At 28.9% G+C, this 24896-nt stretch overlaps 3 protein-coding genes across 7 annotated transcripts in view; all 3 read right to left on the bottom strand.

Moving 5' to 3' along the window:
• The window catches only part of LOC107449106 (centriole and centriolar satellite protein OFD1), an 18583-nt gene extending 6282 nt beyond the window's left edge, over positions 1 to 12301 (bottom strand). Inside the window, exons 1-5 of one of the 3 annotated variants that reach the window (XM_043055838.2) lie at positions 12280 to 12301; positions 7341 to 7946; positions 4617 to 4762; positions 1595 to 1721; positions 530 to 727 (exon numbers count right to left, since the gene is read on the bottom strand). In XM_043055838.2, the coding sequence (XP_042911772.1) occupies positions 530 to 727; positions 1595 to 1721; positions 4617 to 4762; positions 7341 to 7664 (795 nt within the window). In that variant the 5' untranslated portion in view covers positions 7665 to 7946; positions 12280 to 12301. Of the gene's footprint in view, positions 1 to 529; positions 728 to 1594; positions 1722 to 4616; positions 4763 to 7340; positions 7947 to 11844 lie in introns of all 3 variants that reach the window. The other 2 variants (XM_016064541.4, XM_016064542.4) reach the window with 2 other exon arrangements.
• A 2433-nt stretch (positions 12302 to 14734) lies between these two features.
• Positions 14735 to 20996, bottom strand: LOC107449103 (sericin-2-like). Of its 3 annotated transcripts, XM_071182265.1 has the most exons (7): positions 20886 to 20995; positions 18623 to 18670; positions 16643 to 16663; positions 16475 to 16495; positions 16321 to 16344; positions 16193 to 16210; positions 14735 to 15603 (listed from the first exon to the last, which is right to left on the bottom strand). In XM_071182265.1, exons 1-7 carry the CDS (start codon positions 20941 to 20943, stop codon positions 14966 to 14968), a joined length of 828 nt encoding a protein of 275 aa, XP_071038366.1. In that variant the 5' UTR covers positions 20944 to 20995; the 3' UTR covers positions 14735 to 14965. The 3 variants fall into 3 exon arrangements, with proteins under 3 accessions (XP_071038366.1, XP_071038367.1, XP_015920023.1); XM_071182266.1 differs by lacking the exon at positions 18623 to 18670 and having other exon boundaries at positions 20886 to 20958; XM_016064537.3 differs by lacking the exons at positions 16193 to 16210; positions 16321 to 16344 and having other exon boundaries at positions 20886 to 20996.
• A 2369-nt stretch (positions 20997 to 23365) lies between these two features.
• Positions 23366 to 24896, bottom strand: part of LOC107440890 (uncharacterized transmembrane protein DDB_G0289901) — a gene marked incomplete in the record, with an annotated part of 26918 nt that continues 25387 nt past the window's right edge. Inside the window, 1 exon segment of the mRNA XM_071182268.1 lies at positions 23366 to 24507. Coding sequence (XP_071038369.1) covers positions 24338 to 24507 — 170 coding nt within the window.

Genomic DNA, 24896 nt, shown 5'->3' on the forward strand with positions numbered 1-24896 from the left:
AAATAAGAAAAAAAAAGGGGGGGGGGATATTACAATCATGAATTATTTTGCTCATCATAAGACATCATATACTGCTGAACACTGTAATAATAGAAAAAAAATACATGAAACTATTTAAAAAAAATAACAAAGGTAACATAAGAAATTCATTTAGATTGGCGCAAGACTGGTATAAAAAATCAAATGCTTCCTTCCTATAAAGTGAAAAATAGAGGTCTAAATCGTCAATGTTCATCATAAATTGAAATAAAGCATGCTTAAAAGAAGAATATATTTGGCTTTTTAGGATATATTTCAATTTTAGGAATAATTTTGTATCAAAAATGTGTTTTTGTCCTCTTGGAAAATATAGGCTTTTGCTACTTTTTGCCAATTTGATTGGCAAAAACCTGTTTCTGCCAGGACGGTTTTTACCGGTATTTACCATGGTTTTTTCCACGTGCGGCAAAATCTTGCCAACCCTGATAGAATGACTTAATGTTTTCATCTAACGCTTGTTATAAATAAACATTTAAAAACAGATTCTTACTTTTGGCTCAGTTGCTTTCAACTTCAATTCTAGAGAAGTTACAGTTTCAATATAAGCTTTTTTATCCCTTTCTGCAGTTCTGTGAAGATTTTCAATTTCGTGCTGCAAATTGGAAATATCTCTTCCTTTGGCTACAAGTTCCTCTTTTAATATGTTATAATCAGACATTCTTTCGAATTTTCGCACAAGATTTGTATTCTGAAAATATATGAAAAATAAATATCGAGCCAAGGCAAAAGTGTAAGAAATGCTTTATAACTGAAAGCTTCAGAAAAAATGGAACAAAAACAAATTTATAAATTTTTTTTTTTTTTTTTTTTTGCATTAATAAAAAATCAAAAGTTCAATTATTTATTTTATTTCCAATGAGCTGCACAATCGGTCTTGCCGATGAGCAGACCTAGTGCGTTAGTTCAATTATTGGACACGCAAATTATTATTATTAGTTTACATCTATTATCATCTAAGATTATTATAATTAGACATCTAGGAAATACCACAACAAATAAGATTTTTGTTCACTACAAATGAAATTGTGAATTCCATTCCACAAAAATAAATTTTAAAATAGGAAAAATTAGTACATCAGGGGTCTGTCTAGGTTTTTACGAGAGGTACCTATTTCGCAAAAATTTAGACATAATTTGCGAAAAATTAAAAATTATATTAAAAAACCAACACAAAAATATGGATTCTTAAGGGATACAAAAATAAAATTTTAAGAAAAAGTATTTTGTGAAACTACCGTTTTTCCTAAAATTGAATTTGTGAAACTACCGTTTTTCCTAAAGTTTAATTTGTGAAGGTACCGCTAAACGGTAGTAAATTCGGCCTGGACAGACCCCTGTACATATTTTGTTTGATGGTTCAAGATTGCTTAACAGGAACTAAAATTAAATTAGTATAAATTACGAACAACAAATTTGAATTAAGATACTTCAAAAAAATATTAAAAAATCATGCTTTAGAAATAAATGTATAACAAAAAAACAAGACGACAAAAATATATAAAATGAAAATAGGACAGTACATAAATTTTTTTTATTATAAAAGTTGTTTGCATACCTCATCTAAAAGTGAATTGTATTTTTCGTGAACAGACTTATACATTCTGTTTGCATCATCAAGCTCCCGTTTAAGAGTATCTAATTCTTCTCTATGAGTAGACAATTCAAACTCCATATGCTCTAGTCTAAATTATAATATGTATCAAAGTTTTTTTTTAAATACTCAAAACAAAAATTAACAAAAGTTTTTAATATGCAGATAAAAAATAATTAACTAAGTATTTATAATATAGAAACATATTTTTAGGGGTGGGATGGCATAAAGTCTTTCCTACAATTTATATACACAATAAATTGAAATATAGACCAAATTTAAAGCACTATAAAAAAAATCAGCAAGGATTTTTATCACACTGATCTAAATGGGCCTGCGCTCTGAAAATATTTATCTATTTTTTTTATTAGTAGAAAGTGATCTTAAAATTGTCAATTGCGAGCAAACTATTTTTATAATGTCAATTGTAAGCAAACTATTAGAAATTTAAGTAAGATCAAATTCTTATTTAATGCAGATATTTTGAATTAGGCTATATAAGAGGTTCCTAGAATGTCAAATCTATAATAAAATTTATTTTGTATGTTGTGCTTATAATAAGATAATTATTTTGTTTATAATATTTGTTATATTTTTTTTATCCGTTTTATGTTAAGTAATAATAAGATTAAAAAAATATTAATTATACTGCCAGGGAGCTAATAAGGTTTTAACTAAATAAAATAATATAAATATTTCAAATGTTAAATTGTACCTAAGTAGGAACAAACATGCATAATGTTATATTATGGTCCATTTAAAATACAAGGATGAATTGATTTACTAATTATTTTGAAAAGAAATACATTTTAAAAAATATGAAGTTTTTGCATTCAGATGCAATACCAATGTTTAACAGTGCATTACTGCATGAAATCTAGGTTTAATTATGCAAAGCACGCAAAATATATAATTATTGAAAAGAATCTACCATTATCTATAAAAAATACTTAATTGTTGGGGATAAAATTTCAAAATTATGGAGAAAAAAAAACACAAAAAGTAAAAGCTATTAAATGTATGTATGTATCTTAATATAAAACAATTAATTAAAATACATATAAAAATATTACTAAATAGATGTAAATTTGAATACTCATAATAATATGAGAATTCACTTGACCATTATGCTGTCATAAATTTGGCCTTACACATATATGAACCTGCATGTTCTTGACTGTATTATTTTTAAATATTAAGTAAATATAAAAGCTTCATACAGATCACAGAACTACCATGTCAAAAGAAAAAAAATATTATCAGAATATAATATTTAAAATTGGTTAAACTTTTGAGCATGTGGATTTAGCGGCATTTTTCAAAAATCATGTGGAATTCTACCCAAATAACTTAATGTTCTATATCTATTACGGAGTCCCCAGAAAGCTTAAATATCCATAACTGTTTCAGTGAAGGTAAAACAATTAATTTTCTTATAGCATGTTTTTAGAAGCTAAGAAGTGAAGCTCTACATTTATGAACAGAGGTAATGAAGAGGTTAAGTAGTTAAAGATATATTTCTATTCTATTTTAAGAAAAATTTAAAAAAATTATATTTTAGTCACTCTACAACTTTCATCGACTGTATTTTTTAAGCAAAATCTCTAATAACTTTCGGACTTACTAATGTGCTTAAACTTCTTGATCTTCCATCAGTTATAATTAATTAATAAAAAAAACCTCATTCCACAGAAACTTGACCATGAGAAAATGTGAGAACTATTATAGTTAACAAATGATATATGCCTCACAATTCGACTCTCATCTTTAAAACCAAATCACTATTCCAATATTTTTTATCAATAGTAGTACAGTAGAGAACCGATTATCCGGAACGATCGGGACTATCGCTATTCCGGATAACTGATTTTTCCGGTTTTCTGAATCGCTACAAAAAGCCGTTTTTTTAGTGTTAAACCCAACTAAAAAAAAAAAATATTTGGAAATAATCTTAAAAATAAGAAAAAACGATGAGGTAATACACTAATGATTATTTCTGAAATGATGGTAAGGTAAACATCTTTCAAAAAAGAAAGAAAAATCCTAAAATCCCATGAGGAAAAGAAAATTTTTTTTAAAAATTGCGGGAAAATGTATCGAATTTTGTTCCGGTTTTTTGGTTTTCCGGTTTTCTGATTTCCGGATAACGGGTTCTGTACTGTATTTTCAATTTCTTAGAGATTATCTTCATTTGTACATATTCACTCTTTGGTCAGCTTCAAATAAAATATGGAACATCATGTAGGGTTATCTTCTAACAATTGGAAAAGTAGTCATTCTTTTTCTATTCGATGATAGCATTACTGCCAGTCGAATGCAATAAATTGAAAAAAGCGCAATGAAGAAATAGAATAAAAAATCCAAAGAAAAATATAGGATATTTAAATATATAGGATTTATAGGAAATATAGGATACTTTTTTACCCATTTGTAAAAATATAGGATTTATAGGAAATATAAGAGGCCTTCTACCCCTGTACTTAGAGATGCCGCCTTGCTCCGACAGTGGATAAATATTTTCGAGTGGTAGTCTTTTAATGTATGTTTCTTGGTTTAATAAATTTGATTTATTGGGTTTTTACATACCACTATTTGTAAATAATTCAAAGGTTTAAGTTATAAGACCTTTTGCCGCAGTTAAGCAGCGTCAAGCCTTTTAAAAAGTCAACAAAATTAATAAAAAATCAGCAAATTTTAGTTTTTAGTTCTCAACCACTTTTTAAAATATTCTGTCTTGTTCAGAGCAGTTGAAAATCTCTGTGTACTACCTGTTCTTCAAAATACATAAAATACAAATTCTATCAATTTTACTTGTAGCAATTTGGAATAATTTTGAAAAACAAGTTTGTGACCTTAATTTTGGACATCAGTGTATTTACTTGGACACAAGACAATAGTTAAGAATAACTTTATGAACTTTCTACGAAACAAAAAACAATAAGGAAAGAGGAAACAGTGTTAAGTAATTTTTCCAGCGTCAACTTACCTTTTTACCCTTTCTTTTAATTCATTATGCAACCCTGCAATTTCTTTGTCCTTCGAATGCAATTTTGCAATGTGAATGTCTTCAACCTCTCTGATTTTCTTTTCAAGTTTATTTTCCTGTTCTTTTAAAAACAAATCTTTATCAACCTACAAAGATTAAAATTTTGTATTAAGAACACATAAATAGTAAAAGGAATTTATTCTTACAAATAATGAAAGTTATTTATAATAATAAAGAAAATTGTATTAATATCACAAAAAAATTATTTTAGAACATTATAACACACTCCAAATAATGCACTCTACAATTTTTTTTAAAAAATCAACATTTTTATAATTGATAGCTAATTACCCACACCTATGCACTATTCACAAAAAAATTTCATATGAATAGCATAGATTTTCTAGAGTGTTGATTCACACAACTTTCTGGGTATGCAACTGCTTAGGAATCAGTAAAATAGTGTAAAATATATATTAAAGTATCTAAAAACAATAAAAAATGTAATTAAATTTTAAAAAAATTGTAAGGTCTATGCACATTTTATGTAACAGAATTAGCACTAAATCAAATAAATGTTAAAACAGTTCTGTTAAAAAAAATGGAAGGAGCACATAAAACAAATAAGAACCCAGAAAAAATATAAAATAAGTTACAAAAAAATTTATTGCAAAGGAAATCACTTAACACTGTTTCACTATTTAAATACTGTAGAGTGCCGATTTACTGGATTGCCTAATTATCTGGATCATTCAAGGACTGTTTTTCCCGAAAAAAAAGTATATAGAGAGAAAATTGTAATCGTGCTTTACTTTCAGAAAATGTAAAAGGGGTCCAAAAAAGGCTTTTTTTTGTCCCTCAGAGACCTTTCCAATTTAAGCTTTTAAACTCGCCATTTGTAATATGCTATAATAGAGACTACTACAATCGCTAATCCTAAACCTGGAAAAAAAGTATGAAGGGAAGTTACTTAAAAACACCCTTATAGCCACATTTTAAAGTTGTATAATTATCCGGATCAGCTTTAGTCGTAACTGGTTTAGATAATTGGAGCTCTACTGTATAGTACGTCAAAAAAAAAAAAAAAAGAAATACCACCCTGAATAACTTTTGATCTAATGATTGGATTTTCACATTCTAGGACTCAATCTTAATGACACAAGGGGGTGATTTCAAATATGCTAATTAATAAGTGCAGTTCTCTGAATAAACACACCTTTCTTTTCAATGGATTTGGATTTTTGACCCTGAAGATATAGGGGGTAGCCGCAATCTGGGAAATATAGTCCCCATAGTTTGGTCAGGAGAGCGATTCAAAGTTTTGACCCCTTATTGTTAGTTTTATTTTTGCGTATTTCACCATACCTCATGAACTTTTTAAGTGAATTAAAAATTTTTTTGCACACAGTTATAAAATTCGCTTGTAAGAACATAATTCCATGCAAAAAATAGATTTCAATAGATGTTTATTATTATTTTATCAAATAATAGTCTAAAAAATTTTGAACTGTGAGATATACAAATTTCTGCATAATTTTACAAGGCAAAATACAAAATTTGAGCAAAATTGGTCAAATAGTTCCTTTTTTAAAATTCAATTTTTCAAGAACTATTCACAAAGATTTTGCTCAAATTTTGAAATGTAAAATGATACAAAAAATTAGATAAATATATATATTTCTTTAACCATTCTAAAAGAAAATAAAAAATATTTACTGAAAGTTATTTTTTACATGTAATTATTTATGGATACACGAATTTTAATGTGCAGAAATGTTTTCAATTCGCTTAAAAATTTCTCGCGATGTAGTAAAATACAAAAAAAGAAAAATTAACATTAAGGGGTCCAAAGCGCTCTCCTTACCAAACTATTGGGACCAGATTTCCCAGATTGTGGCTAGCCCCTATATTTAAAAATAAGAATATTTTTTTTCAGTGAAAAAAAAATTTTTTTTTTTTATTCAGAGAAAGTACATTTTTGTGTCTGATTTCGTAACATAAAATATTTTCTGCACTTATTAATTAGCATGTTTGAGATCACTCCATTAAGATTGAGTCTTAGAAAGTGAATTTGCGATTATTAGATCGAAAGTTATTCAGGGCAGTTTGATCTTTTTGCGCAATGCACATTAAAATAATCTACACACTAGACATTATTATTTTTAAAACTTCTAAGAGTGAACACTGCCAGGGGTGATTGTGAGCTCAACTCAAACATCCTGAAAATCGAAAGTCCATCGAGTAAAATCATTGACGCATTTCAAAAAATAAATTTAAATGATAGGTATTTTAAAAACATGAAATTCTAAATAAATTATATGCAACAGAATTTGAATGAATTATAATGTATAAGTTTACTTTTATGTCTAATCACATCTATTTTTCTAAAAGAAAAATATTTTCAAATGAAAGAGATGCCAAGAATAAATTCTAGTTCTACTATTTCTAAATAAATTATACCAGAATTTTTAGACATAAATGTGATCAATGATTTCTTAAAACTTCTAGACCTTGGATTTCCGGATTGCAGTTAGCAAAAAATCTAGAAACCTGAACTTTTTCCGGTGCACAATCATCTCTGCACTGGTAAAAGCTTAATATGCATGAACTCCATTATTTTTATTACTATATCATACATAAATGTAGCATATAAATATTCTATTTCAGCAGAATAACACTTTTAAAACAAACAGTTAAGGCAATATGAAGTAAAATATTTCATACTTTTAACTTTTCTCTTTCACTAAACAATAGATCTCTTTCTTTTTTAATTTCCCTTCTTTCCTGGTCTATTTCTTGATGAAGTGTCTGTTCTTGTAGATGTAAACGTTCAAGCTCCTGCACAAGTTTATGCCGCAAATTTTGTATTTCTTTATCTCTTTCGTCTCTTATGGATTGAAGTTGATCATAGTAACTAGATTCCAATGATGAAGCTCCACTCAATTCTTTTATTCTAGAAGTTTTTTCTCCAAAAGTTTCGAACAGAACATGCTTTTCACTGCTTGATGGCAATTTATCTTTAATTCCAACTTCTAAGGATGAATTCATAGCATTTTCAATAGGTTGGTTATCCTTATCTGATATAAAAATAATAGATTTGATTATTGCTAGTAACAAGGAATGTAGTCCTTCCTTTTCATTGTTAATTAAATACAAATCACTAATTTTTTTATATTCTGAAGAGTTGTTGTCTAAACCGACAAGAGCTAATATGTCACCAACAGCTAGGAGTTTCTCAGGATAAGGCAAATTTGTTTCACTGACAAATGTGGATAAAGTATATTGGTAACCTTGTCTTATTAAGTGGTCATATACAAGCCAATTGCAAACCTAAAAGAAAGAATTTAGTATAAAATTTAATGTAAATACATAAGTTGATATTGCAGAAGTTATGTGTTAAAATAAACTTTAAAAAATGTATGTTATAATATTTACAGTAACTGCTTTTTTAAATAAGTACTAACAGATTGTTACATTGGTGCAGAAAATGTTCAAAGCTAAATATTTCCCCAGAACAGTTTTTTTTTCTGGTTTGAAATTTATCCTAAACTTACATTTTTCTTTCTAAACGCACATGTTGTCAGGCTATCAAAGCAAGAGAGCCATCCTCTCTGTAGAGGATCGAAATTGCGATGGTATGTCTTCGGATCATCCTCAGGAATGTTTTCTTGACCGTCGCCAACAGCCCATTCTGCAGTTCAAGTGCAACGTAAACAAAGTACCTACCTACCTCTTTCTAAAAGTTATAATAACTTTTTTGAAGTATTTTTAGAAAGTAAAGTTCATAGATTAAAATATGTTTCAATAATAATTTTTCCTTTAATAAATTTTTTTTTATACATACTTCTTGAATAAAATAGCATATGCATTAAAAATAATATAATTCAAAATCAATTGAAAATGTAATAATCTATAAAAATAAATATAAGGTTTTAACAATAACGATATTTTTAAACAATAAGTTGAAAATGCATGAGTGCAAAAAATGAGCTAAAATAAACTTTAAAAAATGTATATTATATTATTTAAGCGATGACTTACATTTTTCCATTTTTCTTATACAGTGTTTTCACTACAGCGTGAGCGATATTTTTAAACAATAAGTTGAAAATGCCTGAGTGCAAAAAATGAGCTAAAATAAACTTTAAAAAATGTATATTATATTATTTAAGCGATGACTTAGATTTTTCCATTTTTCTTATACAGTGTTTTCACTACAGCGCGAGAATCTCGCATATTTTTTTCTTTTCTTGCATTAAAAAATGATTACAGCGAGCAATTCGCGCATTCTATAAATCAATTTCAAAATTCGTGAATTTCTCGTATTTTGGAAAAAGCTTTGAATTACGCCATTTAGAATAAAATCCATTTCACTTTTCCTTCTGGATCTTTCATTATTTTCAACATCTGCCCCATTATCTAGCTTCTCTATTTACCAGTATTGTTCAGAACCTTTTCGAACAACAGAACACAACCAGGGAACGCCTTTCAGAACACATTTCTCTGCAACCACGTGTTTACCGTAGGTAAGGTTTCTTCATTGAGACGTTCAAATTTTTTATGAACTTATGTCAGATGGACAAATACCTTGTAAAGGCAAAATCTTCTATGATGATGCCCCAAAAATATTCAATGCTTTAAAAAATAGAAGACGTTAAAAATGTATTATAATTAAAGAAATGATTTTTTTTCAAGAGTTTTTGTGTTTTTTTAGTTTTTAGAAATCTCACTTAAATTTTTGAAATCTCACCCTGTTTTTGAGAAAGGGTGAGAAATTCTCATTCATTTTTTTTCTATGATGAAAACACTTATACCTTATTTTTTCATGAACTACATTTTTAATTTAGCAATATGATTTAACAATAGCAAGTCAACGAATCGGTAGTAGCAATTTATGTAGGTTGAAAAAGAAGACACAAAAACATTTTCAAGTTGCTTTAAATAAATGCTTATTTATTATCCACAAATGACAACCTTTCTCCTTATGCTAGCTACCAATGACCATAGCTGTTTAATACACTTTTAAAGGGGATGCTGATGAAAACCCAGCGAAATAGCCAGAAATAAACACCTTAAGGCATAATCTATCAAAAAATTTAATAGCAATTTTTTTAAAATATTAATTAGACTATATTAATAATAGACTGATATTAATTAGACTATTTACCTGAATATCCTCCAAACCTCGATTAGACATATTCTGAACCCCTGGATTTTTATTAAGAGCAAAAGTGTTTTTAATTGTTATTCATAGGCATAATATATAAAACAGACCAGGTGGGCTATGGTTGACTCTAATGTATGTTGTTGTAAAATTTTTCGTTCATAGTTTTCATAATTTAAAATTCACCAAATTTTTAAAAATATGAGATAAACATTAATGCACAGATCTATACTTCCATTATTTGAATTCTCTATTTTTATTGATTTACTGATTACTTTATTTTTTAAAAGCTCTAGATAGAAATTTGCTCAAATAGTAAAAGAAACAATACTTCGTAATTCATTTGCACTTTCATGGCTGGGACAAGCAATTTAAAAGCGATTTCCTCTTATTCCTTAGAACAGTTTTTCACTTAAGTTAAAGTGAAAAATTTTTTTTAAATTTAATTACTTATTAATTAATATATATTTATTTATTTAATATTTTAAAAAGAACTCAATTTAAATTGGTGACAGTAAAACATATCATGTTAACATGTCTAAATATGAGTGCGGTCCCTTTATTATTCAACCTGCTGTGCAAGTGCCCCTTCATTCAAAAAGGTTGTGCACCCCTGATGAAGCTAATGAATTTTATTAGATAATTTTTTTTTTCAATTACATTTGAATTAATTATATAAATTTTAGAAATAAGATAATAAAACACTTTTTATTCCAAAAAATAAATAAATTTAAACCCCTTTAGGACAGGCAAAAAGAAAATGGAGCACTTCTACAGGCCTGCGCGGTTCAAGTTTATACAGATTAGAAAGGAGGTACACATACTAATGTGAGATGTAAAATGAGAGTACCAAATCAAGACCAAAAAGACTTTCACTGAAAGTATAAATCATTCATGATATTTTTTTGAAAGCAAAATTCGGTACAGATTAACTGGAATATTGTAATTAATATTGTTGTTAATTTAGCAACAGCCAGAGAAACTTGAAAATAAAAAAATAACATATAGAGACAAATATAAAGAGTATAACTGATAGCCACAACAGGACCCGGAGTTATGTATTTTTAGAGCTAATATACAAAATATCAGTGAGAAGAGGTACCAAAAGTGAAATACACCCATAATTTTTAGACACATTTCTACTCAATATTTTTGAAAAATTTTACTATTGAAAAGAAGTAAGGATACTTATTATCTTTTTAAAAAAATTTTTAAGATTTTTTTGCAAGGTAAATTTTATTTTAAGTTGATCTTTGTGCAAAATACAGAAGGACATTTCCAAATTGATATTTGTTCACACTGCAACAATAACGAAGATGCCAAAGAGTTTTTGTATATGCAAAGGTTTAAAAAAGAAATACACAGAATAGTTTGCACTATTCTGTAAAATATTTATATTTTTTAATTTCTTGTTGGTTGTTACCACTGCCTGATTGTTACCAAAGTTGGAAGACTATTTGGGGAAATTTCTATATTGTGAGCTGTGGCAGAATAATCGCCAAGTCCTGGCAACTTCCGAGCAGCGGCCCGCAAGAAGCTAAAAATAAACATCACAAAAAGGGACCAACTTGAAAGATATAACTCGTAACTAGCCCCGGGCAAACATCTACGACATGTTTTTTTTAAAAAAAAATTTTCAATTTTAAAATTTATTTGGAACCTTGGCGATTGTAGTTGGCGTGACAGATCAAGATACGGAAATATCCCCAACTATTTTGGAGCAAGTACGGATACTGAAATCTTCTTTAATTCAGTACCTCGTTAACAGTGAAAAATGTTGTAATATAATAAGTCTCAAATCTGTCTTATCAAATCTATTATCACAGTTATCTGCCTTTGTTACGAAAAAGAAACTCTGCGCACATGGGAAAAAATTACACAATTTATATACACAATTCTCAAAAGCATACACATTTTTGAAACAAATAAGAATTTAGAACCTCTAATAAGATCAACTATTTTCAAGAAAATGTTGCAAATTTCAAATATTAATTACAATAAAATTTCTAGTGGTACATTAAGATCAGTATAACAGTTATTTGACGACATCAAAGTACGTAATACCTGGAGGGGCAACAGAGAACTGCCAAGATCAACAGTTTTATTATGTTCTGAAGCTACGGTTGATGTTGGTGCCATCTTAAAAAGTTCGGAAGCGAGCTGACTTCTAATTTGAGTACGTAATTGGTTCAAAGAGCCACTTTTATCAAAATGAGCATATAGTTTTGATTTTAGCTCATCTGCGCTGAGCTTTTTATTTACTTTTTGACGACGGAACATTTTGTTTCGAATAAATGAACTTCGTTTACGAAGCTTTCACTTCAATTTGCTGAAACTTTAACCTATGTATAAAAAAAAATTAAAGAAGGAATATTCTTGTATACTTTACTAACATTATTAAAAACACTTCGCTACGAGATACGGACAGAACAAAACAAACAAACTAAAATAAATTTTCTAGACGAGACATGATCAGCATTGTTTCTAAGCCAAACTTACGTACGCTTTGTTCTAACTTTCTTGTAGTTATACAAGTTACTCTGACTTGTTGGACTATTCGAGATCGCTTGAATGGGCCATCTAGCGGAGAATTTCCTTTCAGGCTTTTATTTACTAAGTTTTCATTTAGTTAAATCAGAATTAGTAGAAAAAAAAAGCTTTATTTTAAAGCAGCAAATAAGAAGTAAAATTTCCCTAAGGAAAACGTAGAAGAACTTAAAAGACGATCCAGAACATTGGTAAATCATTTGGAAACAGAGCCCGTCGAACATTTGAAGAACAATTTCTTAATAATTTTTCCCTTTCCATTATCAACAAACTTGCGACAGCTTCAGACTTAGTGATCGCATACTGTTAAAGATGTGTGTATTAAGGTAAGATACATTTGTTTTGTCTTCAATTCACTATAAATTAAAGGGAAATTATTTCATTCCCCATTGCTTTCTTCATTCCAATAAGTAAATGTGATTTCAGAACAAACAGAATTCTGTTTGAAAATTTCTGAATATTCTTCTTCTTTATAGAATATGAAGGGATTTAATTATCGATTATGTCAACCTTCAGCTATCAAAAGGTACTTCAAGATAGAATTATGTTAGCATGCCTTACATACTAGTGAAATAGTATTTAATATTTATAAATGTAGTTACGCCACATTACTCCCCTTGCAGAATTTTATCAGCGATAGAATTCGAAAAGCGGATACCAATAGATAATTTAATGTTTTTTTCTTTTATTTATATCATTTTGCTCATTATAATTTTTTTTTTGTTTATAGCATTTCGCTCATAATTTTTTTCCCTTCTTTTTTTGTTTATAGCATTTTGCTCCTTTTTTTCCTCCTAATTTTTGTTTACAGCATTTCGCTCATTACTTTTTTTCTTCAATATTGTTTATAGACCGGAAGACTTTATATATTTCAACAGATCTTTTTTTCTTTGAGCAGTCTATTTTTATGCAAATCAACCGTTTAAACAGTGGTCCATCCATTAATGTTGGCAACTTCATATCACGTCGGCTGGTCACCATTACAGCAAAGATTTAGATAAAGCAAAACGAAACAGTATACGAATTAACATGGAGAATCGAACCAAAGTCTCATCAATGGGAAGAGAAAGCTAAATCACTTATCATATAAGCCATATCGGTTTTAGAATGTTTGTTATTTGAGTTATCAAAATCAATGGAAAAAATAAAGTGTATTATAAATTTTCTTATAATATAAACGCAGTGTATGCCGATTAAAGGAGCTGCTGAGCAGTTTTGCCATTCCTCCATCTCCCAATTTTGGTGAAAGTGGTGTCTATAATTATACAAACAAACAAATAAATAAAATTCGGTGTAAAAGAATAAATTCTCCTTTTGTCGGCTTTCTCCTATTTTTTTTCTAGACTTTTTCTCAACAAGATAAACTTAAACGACGAGAGCAGAGATTACAATCGTGATTTGAATATTTATTTTGTTAACCTTAATTTTTTTATTACATTAAAATGTTTTCTTACTGATAAATAGACAAATTTCTGATGGAATAGTACGTGCATTTTAGATAAAATAAGCTGAGGTCCTCTTTTTTGCAGTTCACAAGACAACTTGGTAGGTATTGGTATTAGAAGTTCATTTTAATATTTTAACTCATATATGATCAATTATAATTGAATTTATTAGCATATATAAATATATACGCTATTTAAGAGCAAATTTAAAAAAATATTGACAGAACAAACTTACTTCTTCGTTTCTTCCAAATAATTTAAAAATAGAATTCTTTAGGTTAAACGGTGAGACGTTTAACGAAATACCTTTCGTTATTGAATGCGGAGAAAGTGTGCATGTATTATAGTCAGTCTCAGAAAGCGTGGTAAGTAAGTGAGGACGATGGGGTAGGAACTATAGGACAATCTTCTTGTCTCCCCTTTGTCTGCCTCTTGTGCTGAATAACTTTCCATATGGACGCAAACAAAAGATTTGTCTCTCAGAAATTTCCAAGAAAAAGTGAACAGGAAGTTAGTGGTTAAATGTAAGTAAAAAGAACACATTCTCGTCTTCATATTTTTAATTTATTCTAATTTACAAAAAAAAGAGAAGAAAATAGAAACTTCTTTTAAGAATGTAATTATATTTCTTTTTAAGACGGTAGCATTTTCTCGACGATTTTCAATTTCGTCTCGATAAAGGGGTAAACGATGCCCGACAGGGAGGCAATCCCTCCCCCTCTGACCTCCTACTGCGCAGCGCCCTTGCTGTAGATTTGTATGTGTTGCTAAATATTTACTTGTAGACAAATGAAATATGTGATTATTAATTCATTTCTGAAAAGGATTCTAAAAGCATAGTAATAATGGCTAATAGACGCCTTGTATTTGGTTTAAGGTTAACAAAGTTAAAAAAAGAAATACTGATTGCGCAAACGTTGCATTTTTTCTTGATTTAAAGAAATGACATTAAAGTAACCTAATTAAATAAAAATTCAGAATAAAATGTTTATTACAGCTTATGTTGAGAATATTATGAGTATTTGAAAACAGTATTTTACAAAAGAAAAAGACTTATTCTTCTAATCTTTTAACATTGCAGTCAGTGATGTGTTTTGGTTCCGTAGATGAAGTTTAGGTGGTGGACTTTCTTCTTCACTGACAGAGTTACGACCAGAAGTAGCCTTCTCCTGTTAGTGTAGTTGAGCCACGTGTCAATGATTCCGGATTAGTAGAGCCAGTATATCTTCTTCAGAATTTCTAGCAGAAGAGCCAACAGTTGGAAAACTTCCAATTGAAGAAATTCCAGTGTAAAAGCTCACAGTGGGTGGGACCTTTCTTGGAAAGTCCTTAGTAGGAGAGTTCATAGTTGGATAACCCTTTGTTGAAGAGCCCCCAGTTGGAGAGCTCTTAGTTGGATCACTTTCAGTTGAAGAGCCTCTATTTGGATCACTCTCAGTTGAAGAGCCCCTAGTTGCAGAGCGACCTGTAGATGAGTCTTTAGTTGAAGAACTCCAAGTTAACGAATTCCGAGTTGGATAACTTTTAGTTGAGGATCCTCTACTTGTAGAGCGACCAGTAGATAAGCCTTTAGCTGAAAAGCCACCAGTGGTTGAGCTATCAAGGGAAGAGCCTTTAATTGAAGAGCTCCAAGTTGAAGGATTTCTAGTTGGATAACTCTTAATTGAAGAACTTCTTGTTGAATATGTCTTAGCTGTAGAACCTCTAGTAGGTGGACCACCAGTTGATATACCTTTAGTTGACCAGTGGATGAGTCCCCAGCTACCAGTGGATGAGCTACCAGTTGAAGACATTCTTGGGGAAGATGATCTAGGAGATGTAGAACTAGGTGCTAAATGCAAAGAGGGTAAAAATGGTCTTTTTTTATTAAAAAAATATTTAAGGTCAAAATGAAGCAATAATTTTTTTTTACACAATATTGTTATCAAATCAATAATTTTTGATGTTCTGGAAAGGAATGTTCATTTTTTGTGGACCATTTTAACAGGAAAAGAATCGAAACCGAAAGATAGATTTGAAAAGACGATGGATAGATTGAAAGGTTGGGAACGGAGGACAGATTAATGCCGAACTATTCAAACATAAAAATGATTCGGCATGATACGATACTTCCTAAAACTGATATTTCACCTAAACCCATTATGAAAATTATTTATACCATTGCGCATATAAAATATTAGTATTATGTAACAGAGATACTAAAATAAATGAAATTAGGGTAATTTAAAATGTATCAGTATTGTCTCGAATGTGAAAAATAGTTGAAATCAAAGTTAAGAAATAGATTCAAAGTATTTTTTTTTGTAACAAAAAGTAGATTTAAGATAATTTAATACATCCTGATTGTCAACAATGTGCCAATTTGCGCAATTAAAAAGATATAATTTAGTACATCCTGATTATAAACATATTAAGCTTACCTGGATTGTACCATCTGCCTAAAAGTTGAACCATATCATTAAATTGATATAAAATTATCACATTAAAATAAAAATTATTACAAACATACTAAAATTTAATTAGGGTATATAAAAAATTTAATATTTACCGTTATTAATCTGTTGTGGATATCCTGGGAAAAATTCTCACAATCAAAATTAAGAAATTTATTAAAAATATTTTTCTAAAAAGTTGATTTAAGATAATTTAATTCACCAGATTATGATTATGATCCCAGATTATGATCAATGGATTAAAATTACCTGCATGGTGCTCATATCCACCTAAAAGATAAACAACATCAATGAATCGTTGTAAAATTATCACTCTGAAATAAAAAAAAAACATTATAAACATGCTAAAATAAATTAAACTAGGTATTTTAAATGTAATTTAGTCCATTCTGATTATGAGCAATGTATCAAGTTTACCTGCAATGTGCCTATATCCACCTAAAAGAAAAATCACATTATTGATTTGATATAAAATGAAAAATATTACAAATATACTAAAATTAATTTTATTAGAGTATTTAAAATTTTTAGTTTACTGCTATTATTTTGTCCAACAAAATTAAGAAAAAAACTAATAAAAAATATTTCTTTTTTAAAGAGAAATAGATTTTAATGCAATTTATTACACCCAGATTATTAGCAATGCATTAAAATTACCTTCATAGTGCTCATATCCACCAAAAAGATAAACGACATCATTTAAATGTTATAAAATTATCACACTAAAAAAGAGAAATGTTATAAATATGCTAAAATAAATTAAATTAGGTATTTTAAATTTATCATTTTTATTCTGTTGATATCCAGGGAAATATTGTCACAATCAAAATTAAAAAATTCATTAACAATATTTTTTTAAAAATTGGATTTAAGATAGCTTAGCACTACCTGACTATGGACAATTTATTAAGTTTACCTGATGGATACGGCCATCCGCCTAATAGATAAACCGCATCATTGAATCGATATAAAATTATCATCGATATAAAATATTGCAACTATACTAAAATAAATTAAATTAGGGTATGTAAAATTTTGAATTTACCATTTTTTATTTTTCCAATGGCAGGCACTGAATTTGAATCTTTGCCTATACTATGCCAGAATTGTTGCTCATTTCGCGTTACCCAGTGGGCAAATGTGAACCAAAGTCACGGAGGCGAGCAGCATTGCCAACGCCACACTGCCACAAACCCGTTTATAGGGTGGACCACATTCACACATCACACACACAACAGAGGACAGCACAAAGAGAAAGAGAAACATCCACGCCCAGAGCGGGATTCGAACCCGCAGCCTATGGCTTCGCAGTCAGGCACGCTAACCACTCGGCCATATAATTCTGTTGTGAATGTCCCGTGAAAAATTGTCGCAATCAAAATTAAGAAACTCATAAAAAATATTTTTATTAAAAAAATAGATTTAAAATAGTTTAGTACATTCTGTTTATGAACAATGTATTAAGATTTCCTGGTCCCAAGATTACCAATGTATTAAGATTAGCAAATTTTCCTTGCTATATATTTTTACAAATCGTGCTTTGCTCTGAAACGTGGTATTTCGATACGTTATTAAGTTGCATCCTCAAATAAACTGTTATAAGATGATTTTAATTTTCTAGCGGTATTATTGACATCAATAATGATTAATTAGAATTTGAAAACATTTCGGATGTTTCTCACTTTAAACTAATAATTTGTCTCCCCTAGAGTATACCAGCTTTTTTAAATCAATTTTTCACAAGATTTGTTCGAGGACGAATATTTAATCAAAGACGATTTCAACTTTTGAGATGTTTATTGTTTTACGGTTAACGGTTGTTAATCGTTTAATGGTTTTATGAGGATTATTTTATTCATATTTAATGCATTTTTTTTTCAAAATGATAAAAAACAATAAAAAAATTGAAATTTTTGAAAATCATGATTTTAACAAATTTGGGGAAAATTCATACTTAACGTGGTTTGATCGTTTGACTTAAAATGCACCAATCAAGTACTCAAATTCTAAATAAATATATTATACTTTTTATTTTGATGAAAAAGCGACAAAAAATATTGTCGGTGCAAAGTTCTTTTCAAAACATTTAAATTCTGCTTTTTGTCTTTTAACAACCTGATCTATTTATAAAAAGAGAAGGAAAGTATATCTTAAAGCAAAAAGAAAGAATATAAAGCAAAATAAAAGAGAAGGAACATGTATATAAAAAAATATAACATAAAGAGAAGGAATGAAAATCTTCACACCTCTCTTAAAATAAAAACCGATTAAATTTTTAGGTTGGTTTTCGAACGCCATCGTTAGTGTATATTGGAGGGGGCTCCAAAAGCTCCACGTCAAAAAACTGACCTTATTTTATTTTGTACACTATAAAAGCGATCAAAATTCATACAATACCACTAATTTCCCCGTCTCCTTCGACGTGAAATTTTTCTGCAACTGCACCTAAGGTGAAACGTAATCTCATCATAAAATAAGAAACATATTGAAATATAATTTTAAATAATTTCTATTATTTCCCGTGCTTTAAATCGCTCTGTGTAAAGCTCTATATTTGTGGCAAATTTAACATTTAAGCATTGTATACGATGTACAATATTCCTTAACTGAATAGTTCAAATAAATATTATTTGTAATCTTGTTATAAGTAAAAATGCAACAAATAGAAATACAAATTCTATTATTAAATTAATTTGTAGATATGGCAAATTGAATCAGAAAGAACATGGTAATCTTTTAAACTTAAATTAAGAAAAAATTTAAGAATGAGCAAATATGAAAATTAAAAAGTAACCCAGCTTGGGGTATGTATTGACAAAGATAAGTTTCTGGCATTTTTGTTCTAACTCTTCTTTATATATTTGATTCTTATATCAGAGAGTCCAGCTCAAATTTCCATCTTTTCCAAAATCGATAAAGTAAAAATATTTATTTCTATGAAAACTATGAAAAATTTCCTCATTGTTTAAAGCGTCACTCATAAATATTCGATAGTAGTTTTTACGATTTAAATATTTAAGCTATTTTTTTCAAACAAATTTTCCATGATAGACGATGAATTGAAAATGAATTTTATTATTAGTTGCATGCGTTGCGTAGACGTTCTTCAGAGAAATTGTTCTTATTTACGCTTTAAAACTCTATCACAAGCTATTTTCCCCCATTTCAAATTTGGAACTTTTCAGAACTAATAATTTTTGAATCTATAATCTATGTTTGAATCATATTGCTATTTTTTTGTTTTTGTTTCTAATAATGGATGGATATGATGTGCAGTTTTCATTGAAGTATCCACAAATGTAATTAGTGGATACTATGACAGTTATTAAGCGAAAGTGTTATATTTTAATTAAGTACATTAAACATGAATTTTTTTAACATTAAAAAGTAACCATGTATAGCGATAAAAACTATTATCTGGCAAACCTATTAGAAATTGATGTAAACAGGTTGTCGAGATTTGGTAATGGCTGTCAAGGTTAGCTTTGCTGCAAATAAATGTAAAGTTTCTATACTAGCACTACAATAGATTTTAAATGAAATTTTGCATACATTTGGCTATCACGAATTAAATAAATTTTCTTTTTATTTCATAGAAACAAGAAGCTAAAACCAAATCAAATTGTTTGAATTGAAAATGTGGCGACGAAAGTTTTATGCACATGCCCGTTACACCTGTTTTATATTCTTTAAAACAATGGAAATGACAAAAGATCGCCATCTTTGGCAGAGAAAGGAAATTATCACGCTGTTGGTATTTTAGACTGGTATTGACATCTCTTATCTTATGACAAGAACAAGAAAATGTGAGTGTGATGCTTAGAGAATTTGATAGAGTTTTCAAATTGAACTATTTCAAATCAAATTTGCCAATCAAAATGATAAAGCAAATTAACTCAGTGCGCCATTGGTATGGTTACAATGTTCTGCTATAATTCAGTAGTTTACTGCTAACATGCATGCAAAAAATTTAAAATAAATTATAGGAATTTAGTAAAGCTGCGCGCTTTAGTGCGAAATATTTAAAGTTATTTTACTAAGTGATGTAAGTTATTGATTAAGTAATGTTACAACTGATATGCATTAAAAATTTCTAACTGGCGTTGAACAGTCAGCCCAATTTTGAATTTCAATGCTCAACTTCGTAGCCTAGTAATTTTGAACCCAACCCAATACAAGGATCAATGGATGGATCCTGGATCAATGAATGGGAAAAACTGAAGCAATATGAAATTGTTATTCTAACATTATAATTTAGAATTTCGACTTTAGCCTTCTAGAAGCACAAATATTATAGTTTCCGATTAAGAAGAAAAGTCTTAACGTAAACTCTTATAGCCACTATGCCTTTCGTCTGTGGAATGATTTAAATTTGATGACGAATACAAGGTAAGAAATGCAGTTCTTAAAAATTTATAACTTAATAATGACTTCAAAATAGGTAAAATAAAACCAATACTATTTGTATCAAAATTTCAGCCCGATGATATAAAAAATTTCAACCCCATGAAGAAATTTCAGCCCGATGAGCGAATGATACTTTGAGTAACTTCTGTTTTAGATATTTCATGCAAAATTAGTATTCTAAAGCTTGTTCCTTTTTTCATTTAGTGATTTACACAAATCTAATTGAAAATAACAAAAAAATGTTTTGTTTTACCTGATATGCCATCCCAACAGAAAAATACAACTGCCACAAAAAATAAAGAAATTTCCATTTTGGTCAACCATATAAACTGTAAATAAAAATCGTTTTCTTTTTATACCCCAGTATATCTAAGCATGATATCACGAATTTTAGTTTACATCAAGCGATAAGATTGGTTCTACTAAATTCGATATAACAGAAATCGTGTCATTGGATTTTATGGAATTAATTACTGCTGTTTTCGGGGAATAAGGGAATATCTACTTAATCAAGGAATAATATAACATATTTTTTTTGTTAGAGACGTAGCTCATGAAAGTCCAATCTTAGATGGTTACGATTGTATAATAAGAAAAGATCCGATAGTATTGTTTTGAATTCCAGTTAACATAATATGTACTTTATTGATAAAAATCAATAAAATAAATATTGTTTTAACTAGGGTACAAAACAATTACCCATAAAGCTTTAGTTTTTCAGAACAAAATATAACTATTTTGTTTGAGGGACATAATTAGTTAAAAGGATTTAAATTTTGTATTCGATAATTATTAAATTGTGATCCGTTTGAACGAGAAAGTGCTGAGTTTTGGTTAGGAAAATTATTGATATTACCTTTATTTAGAGCTTAAACCGGTTATGTTTTCACCTGCTAATATTGGGTCTATTTGTACGACACGCAGCTTTTGAAGCCGCTCCGAATTTCTTCAATTTTTGAGAAATTTATCGTTTAACGGTTAATGATTGTTAAATGGTTGATTTTTCGATTGATTGAATTCAGAATTTTAACGTGAATCAATACTTTAGATAGTTTTTTCAGAAAATTAAACAACAATAAAAAAGTTAAAATTTTACAGTATAATGAAATACATTGCACGATTTTTGCAAATTCAGGGAATATTTTTACTAAATGTGGTTTGTTCGTTCTACTTTAAATGCACCTACTGAATTCTCAATTTTTAAATGTATATTTAATACGAATTTTCACTTTAATTAAACACCCTGCTCGCACCGACCTCAGTGGTGACAAAAAATATCCTAAGTGGTAGACGGAATATGGGTTAGAGTCTCCTTGTCGTCAGATTAACCATGAGAGTTTTTTCGTGGTTTTCCTCTTCATGTAACGCAAATGTGGGTTAGTTCCATCGAAAAAAGAGGAAAAACGAATTCAAATTTGTTCTAATAATTGATCCAGGAGTTCACTTCCGGATTGGACTCAAAATTACAAGAGTACGGATTCGAACACTGTTAGTCATAAGCTCAAAAATGGGTCGGCTGTTCATTGACCATGATGGAATAAAAATAAAATATACATAAGTATAAAATATGTATAAGTATATATATTGTATATACGCGTATTTTATATATTGTAATGTTAAGGCGATGGGATTATTAGTTCCGAATTCAGATTCCATTTTTTTAGACAGTTTTAATGCTTGTTCATGACCTTTTTAGTAAACAAAGATACCAATCTCATGACTAAAGTTACTATCTTCCAGAAATTAATTAATTTATAATAAATTAATAAATGAATAAATTAATTAATAAATTAGGAGTTGGAAAGCTTATAATTGGCTTCTCTATATAAATAAAAACCTCTATATAAATGAAACAAATTATTGTATGTAACCTTGTTTGTATTTTTTTATTATTTTTCTACATTCTATTCTCTATTAATGGATATGAGGAAATAACAAAAAGCGACATTTTTAAATTGTTCAACAACCATTTTTATTGGAGCATTTTTGGTAAAAAACACTACACGGAGAAAAAAATCAAGAAAAATTACCGTAATTGTATGATTAAGAAATGTTTGGAAAAAAAATCAGAATTCTGGCAATTAAATCAAAATTTTCGTAATTTAAAACATCGAATTGATAATTTTTCCGCTCGTTATAAAAACGGTTTGTCTTATAAAAATAAAATAGTAATAAATTTTACAATATGTTTACATTTTTATGCTTTTTTGTAATGGAGGTTTATTTAAATGGTTGTAAAAAGTTAGGTGAAGGTTTATTTATTTTCTTTATATATTTCTCAAGTATAAATGTGGGAAAATAGGCCTAAATGATACTTTTAAGTGTTTGTACCATTAAGGTTTCTAATCTTGATCAATCAAACTATGATGCCTGTTTCCAGCTTCCTTAGATGGGATTTATTTAATTATTATTGGGACCTCTGTTGCCAAGTGGTATTGTCCTTCCACCAAATGCTTTGAAACGTAGAGGTAGCGGGTTTAATATCGTAGAGCTGTCTTCCTCCTTTTTGTGAAATCTGCTCTTCAATATGAAATGTGACTAGTCACTCTTTGTATTAAGCAAACGAGCTGGCATATGTATCTAAACCAATTTATTTATTTATTGTTACTGGTACAAGTTCACTGTGGGATTCGAACTCACTACCTCCATTTTGCACTGCGTTTGGTGAAAAGGCGAGATTTCTGCCAGAGATGGCTCGATTAAAACGAATAAATCAAAAACTAAACATTACTATTCTGAGCATACATTTATATTTTTATTGTTACATATACATATGCAAGCTTGTTTGCTCATTACGAAGTTCGATTTATTACATCATCAACTTGAAGTAAGGATTGTACAAGATAGAGATTACAAAGATGGATCTATTGCAGCATAGATGTAGCAGGTTTGAATATCTTTAAGTTATCGATTTAGTTTAGCCTTGACCCGATATTTGTATATTTAAAAAACGCATTTTTATAGTTTTAAAGTATGGTAGATGTTAGCTTATATAGAAATGTAAGCAGCTAACCAATGAAAAATAAAGTTAACAAGCGTTTACTAAATTAAAAACGAAGTTATTAAACTAAAGAGTTTTACGTAATAGTAAATTACACTAACAGCTTTAAAATTACCGCATTTTATTACATTTACAATCATACACTATGATTATAAAACCATATTTCACTGAAATTTTTCCAAAAGTCATTACCAAAGCGTTACGGGTAAAAATTACCGTAGTCTTTGATGTTCCCATAGAGCCGAAAAACACGGTAATTTTTACCATATTCTGGTATTCTTTCATGTAGTTAATTAGATGTTTTTGAGTATTGAGCTATCTTCTAGTGCGAATTCAATGAAAGTGTAAGATACTGTTCTGGAAACAATAATAAGGAGCAGTTCGGTAGGGAAAAGTCACCTTCCGGTAAAGTGTGGCTTATCCCTATATAGTCCCAACCTTTCCTTTTATATGATTTGAAAGGAATCTTGAAATCTGCACACTTCATTTTCTTAAGCAAAGTTTTTTTTCTCAAGACAGTAGGCATGTTGTTTAAAAAATCAAATTGTATTGAATGAATTATTTTTTGTACATGTCTAAATAAAGATAAAATTTTTTTTAAAATTAAAAACTATACATGAAAGTTAAATTTTGAATTACAAATATATAAATTTAAATATTTCAGCAAACAGCAAACATCTATAGTTTTCTTTCTTATTTCCATTTCAACCCCTAAATAGTTTCAGGAGATCTGAAAAGCTCAAATCTTTTGTAGTTGGAGCTGCTGTTGTTGTTGGCGCTGACGTACTCCCTCGATTTCTTCTTCCCTGCCATGGATTCGGCTGAGTAGTTCCAGCGGTGTTTACAACTTTCCTTTTTTTGTTTTTACATGAATCTAAACATAAACACGATGTTAAGTAAATAATACCAAAAAATTCAAGCGGTAAGATATTACTTAATTAAAAATTTCATTCGTTACGAAAGTAAATAAATAGGAAATAACAGTCGACATGTTCCAAGCGCACAAAAAATGGACACCGTGGAACATTTACCACATTCTTTGTCAATGAGACTGGGGCTACATAGGATAAGCAAGACGGGCTTTAAAATGTAGGGTTAAGTAACACGATAGATATGTCCGTTACTAAGAATACGAGAAATTATCTATTGCTGCACACTGTTGGAACCTTGGACATTGTGACATTAGGTCACAGCCTAATTTATAAATATCTTTTTTTAATCAATAATACTAATTTTTTTAATTTTGTAATACATTCTTTTATT

The sequence above is a fragment of the Parasteatoda tepidariorum genome, chromosome 6, assembly GCF_043381705.1.
Source record: "Parasteatoda tepidariorum isolate YZ-2023 chromosome 6, CAS_Ptep_4.0, whole genome shotgun sequence".
Classification (NCBI taxonomy): domain Eukaryota; kingdom Metazoa; phylum Arthropoda; class Arachnida; order Araneae; family Theridiidae; genus Parasteatoda; species Parasteatoda tepidariorum.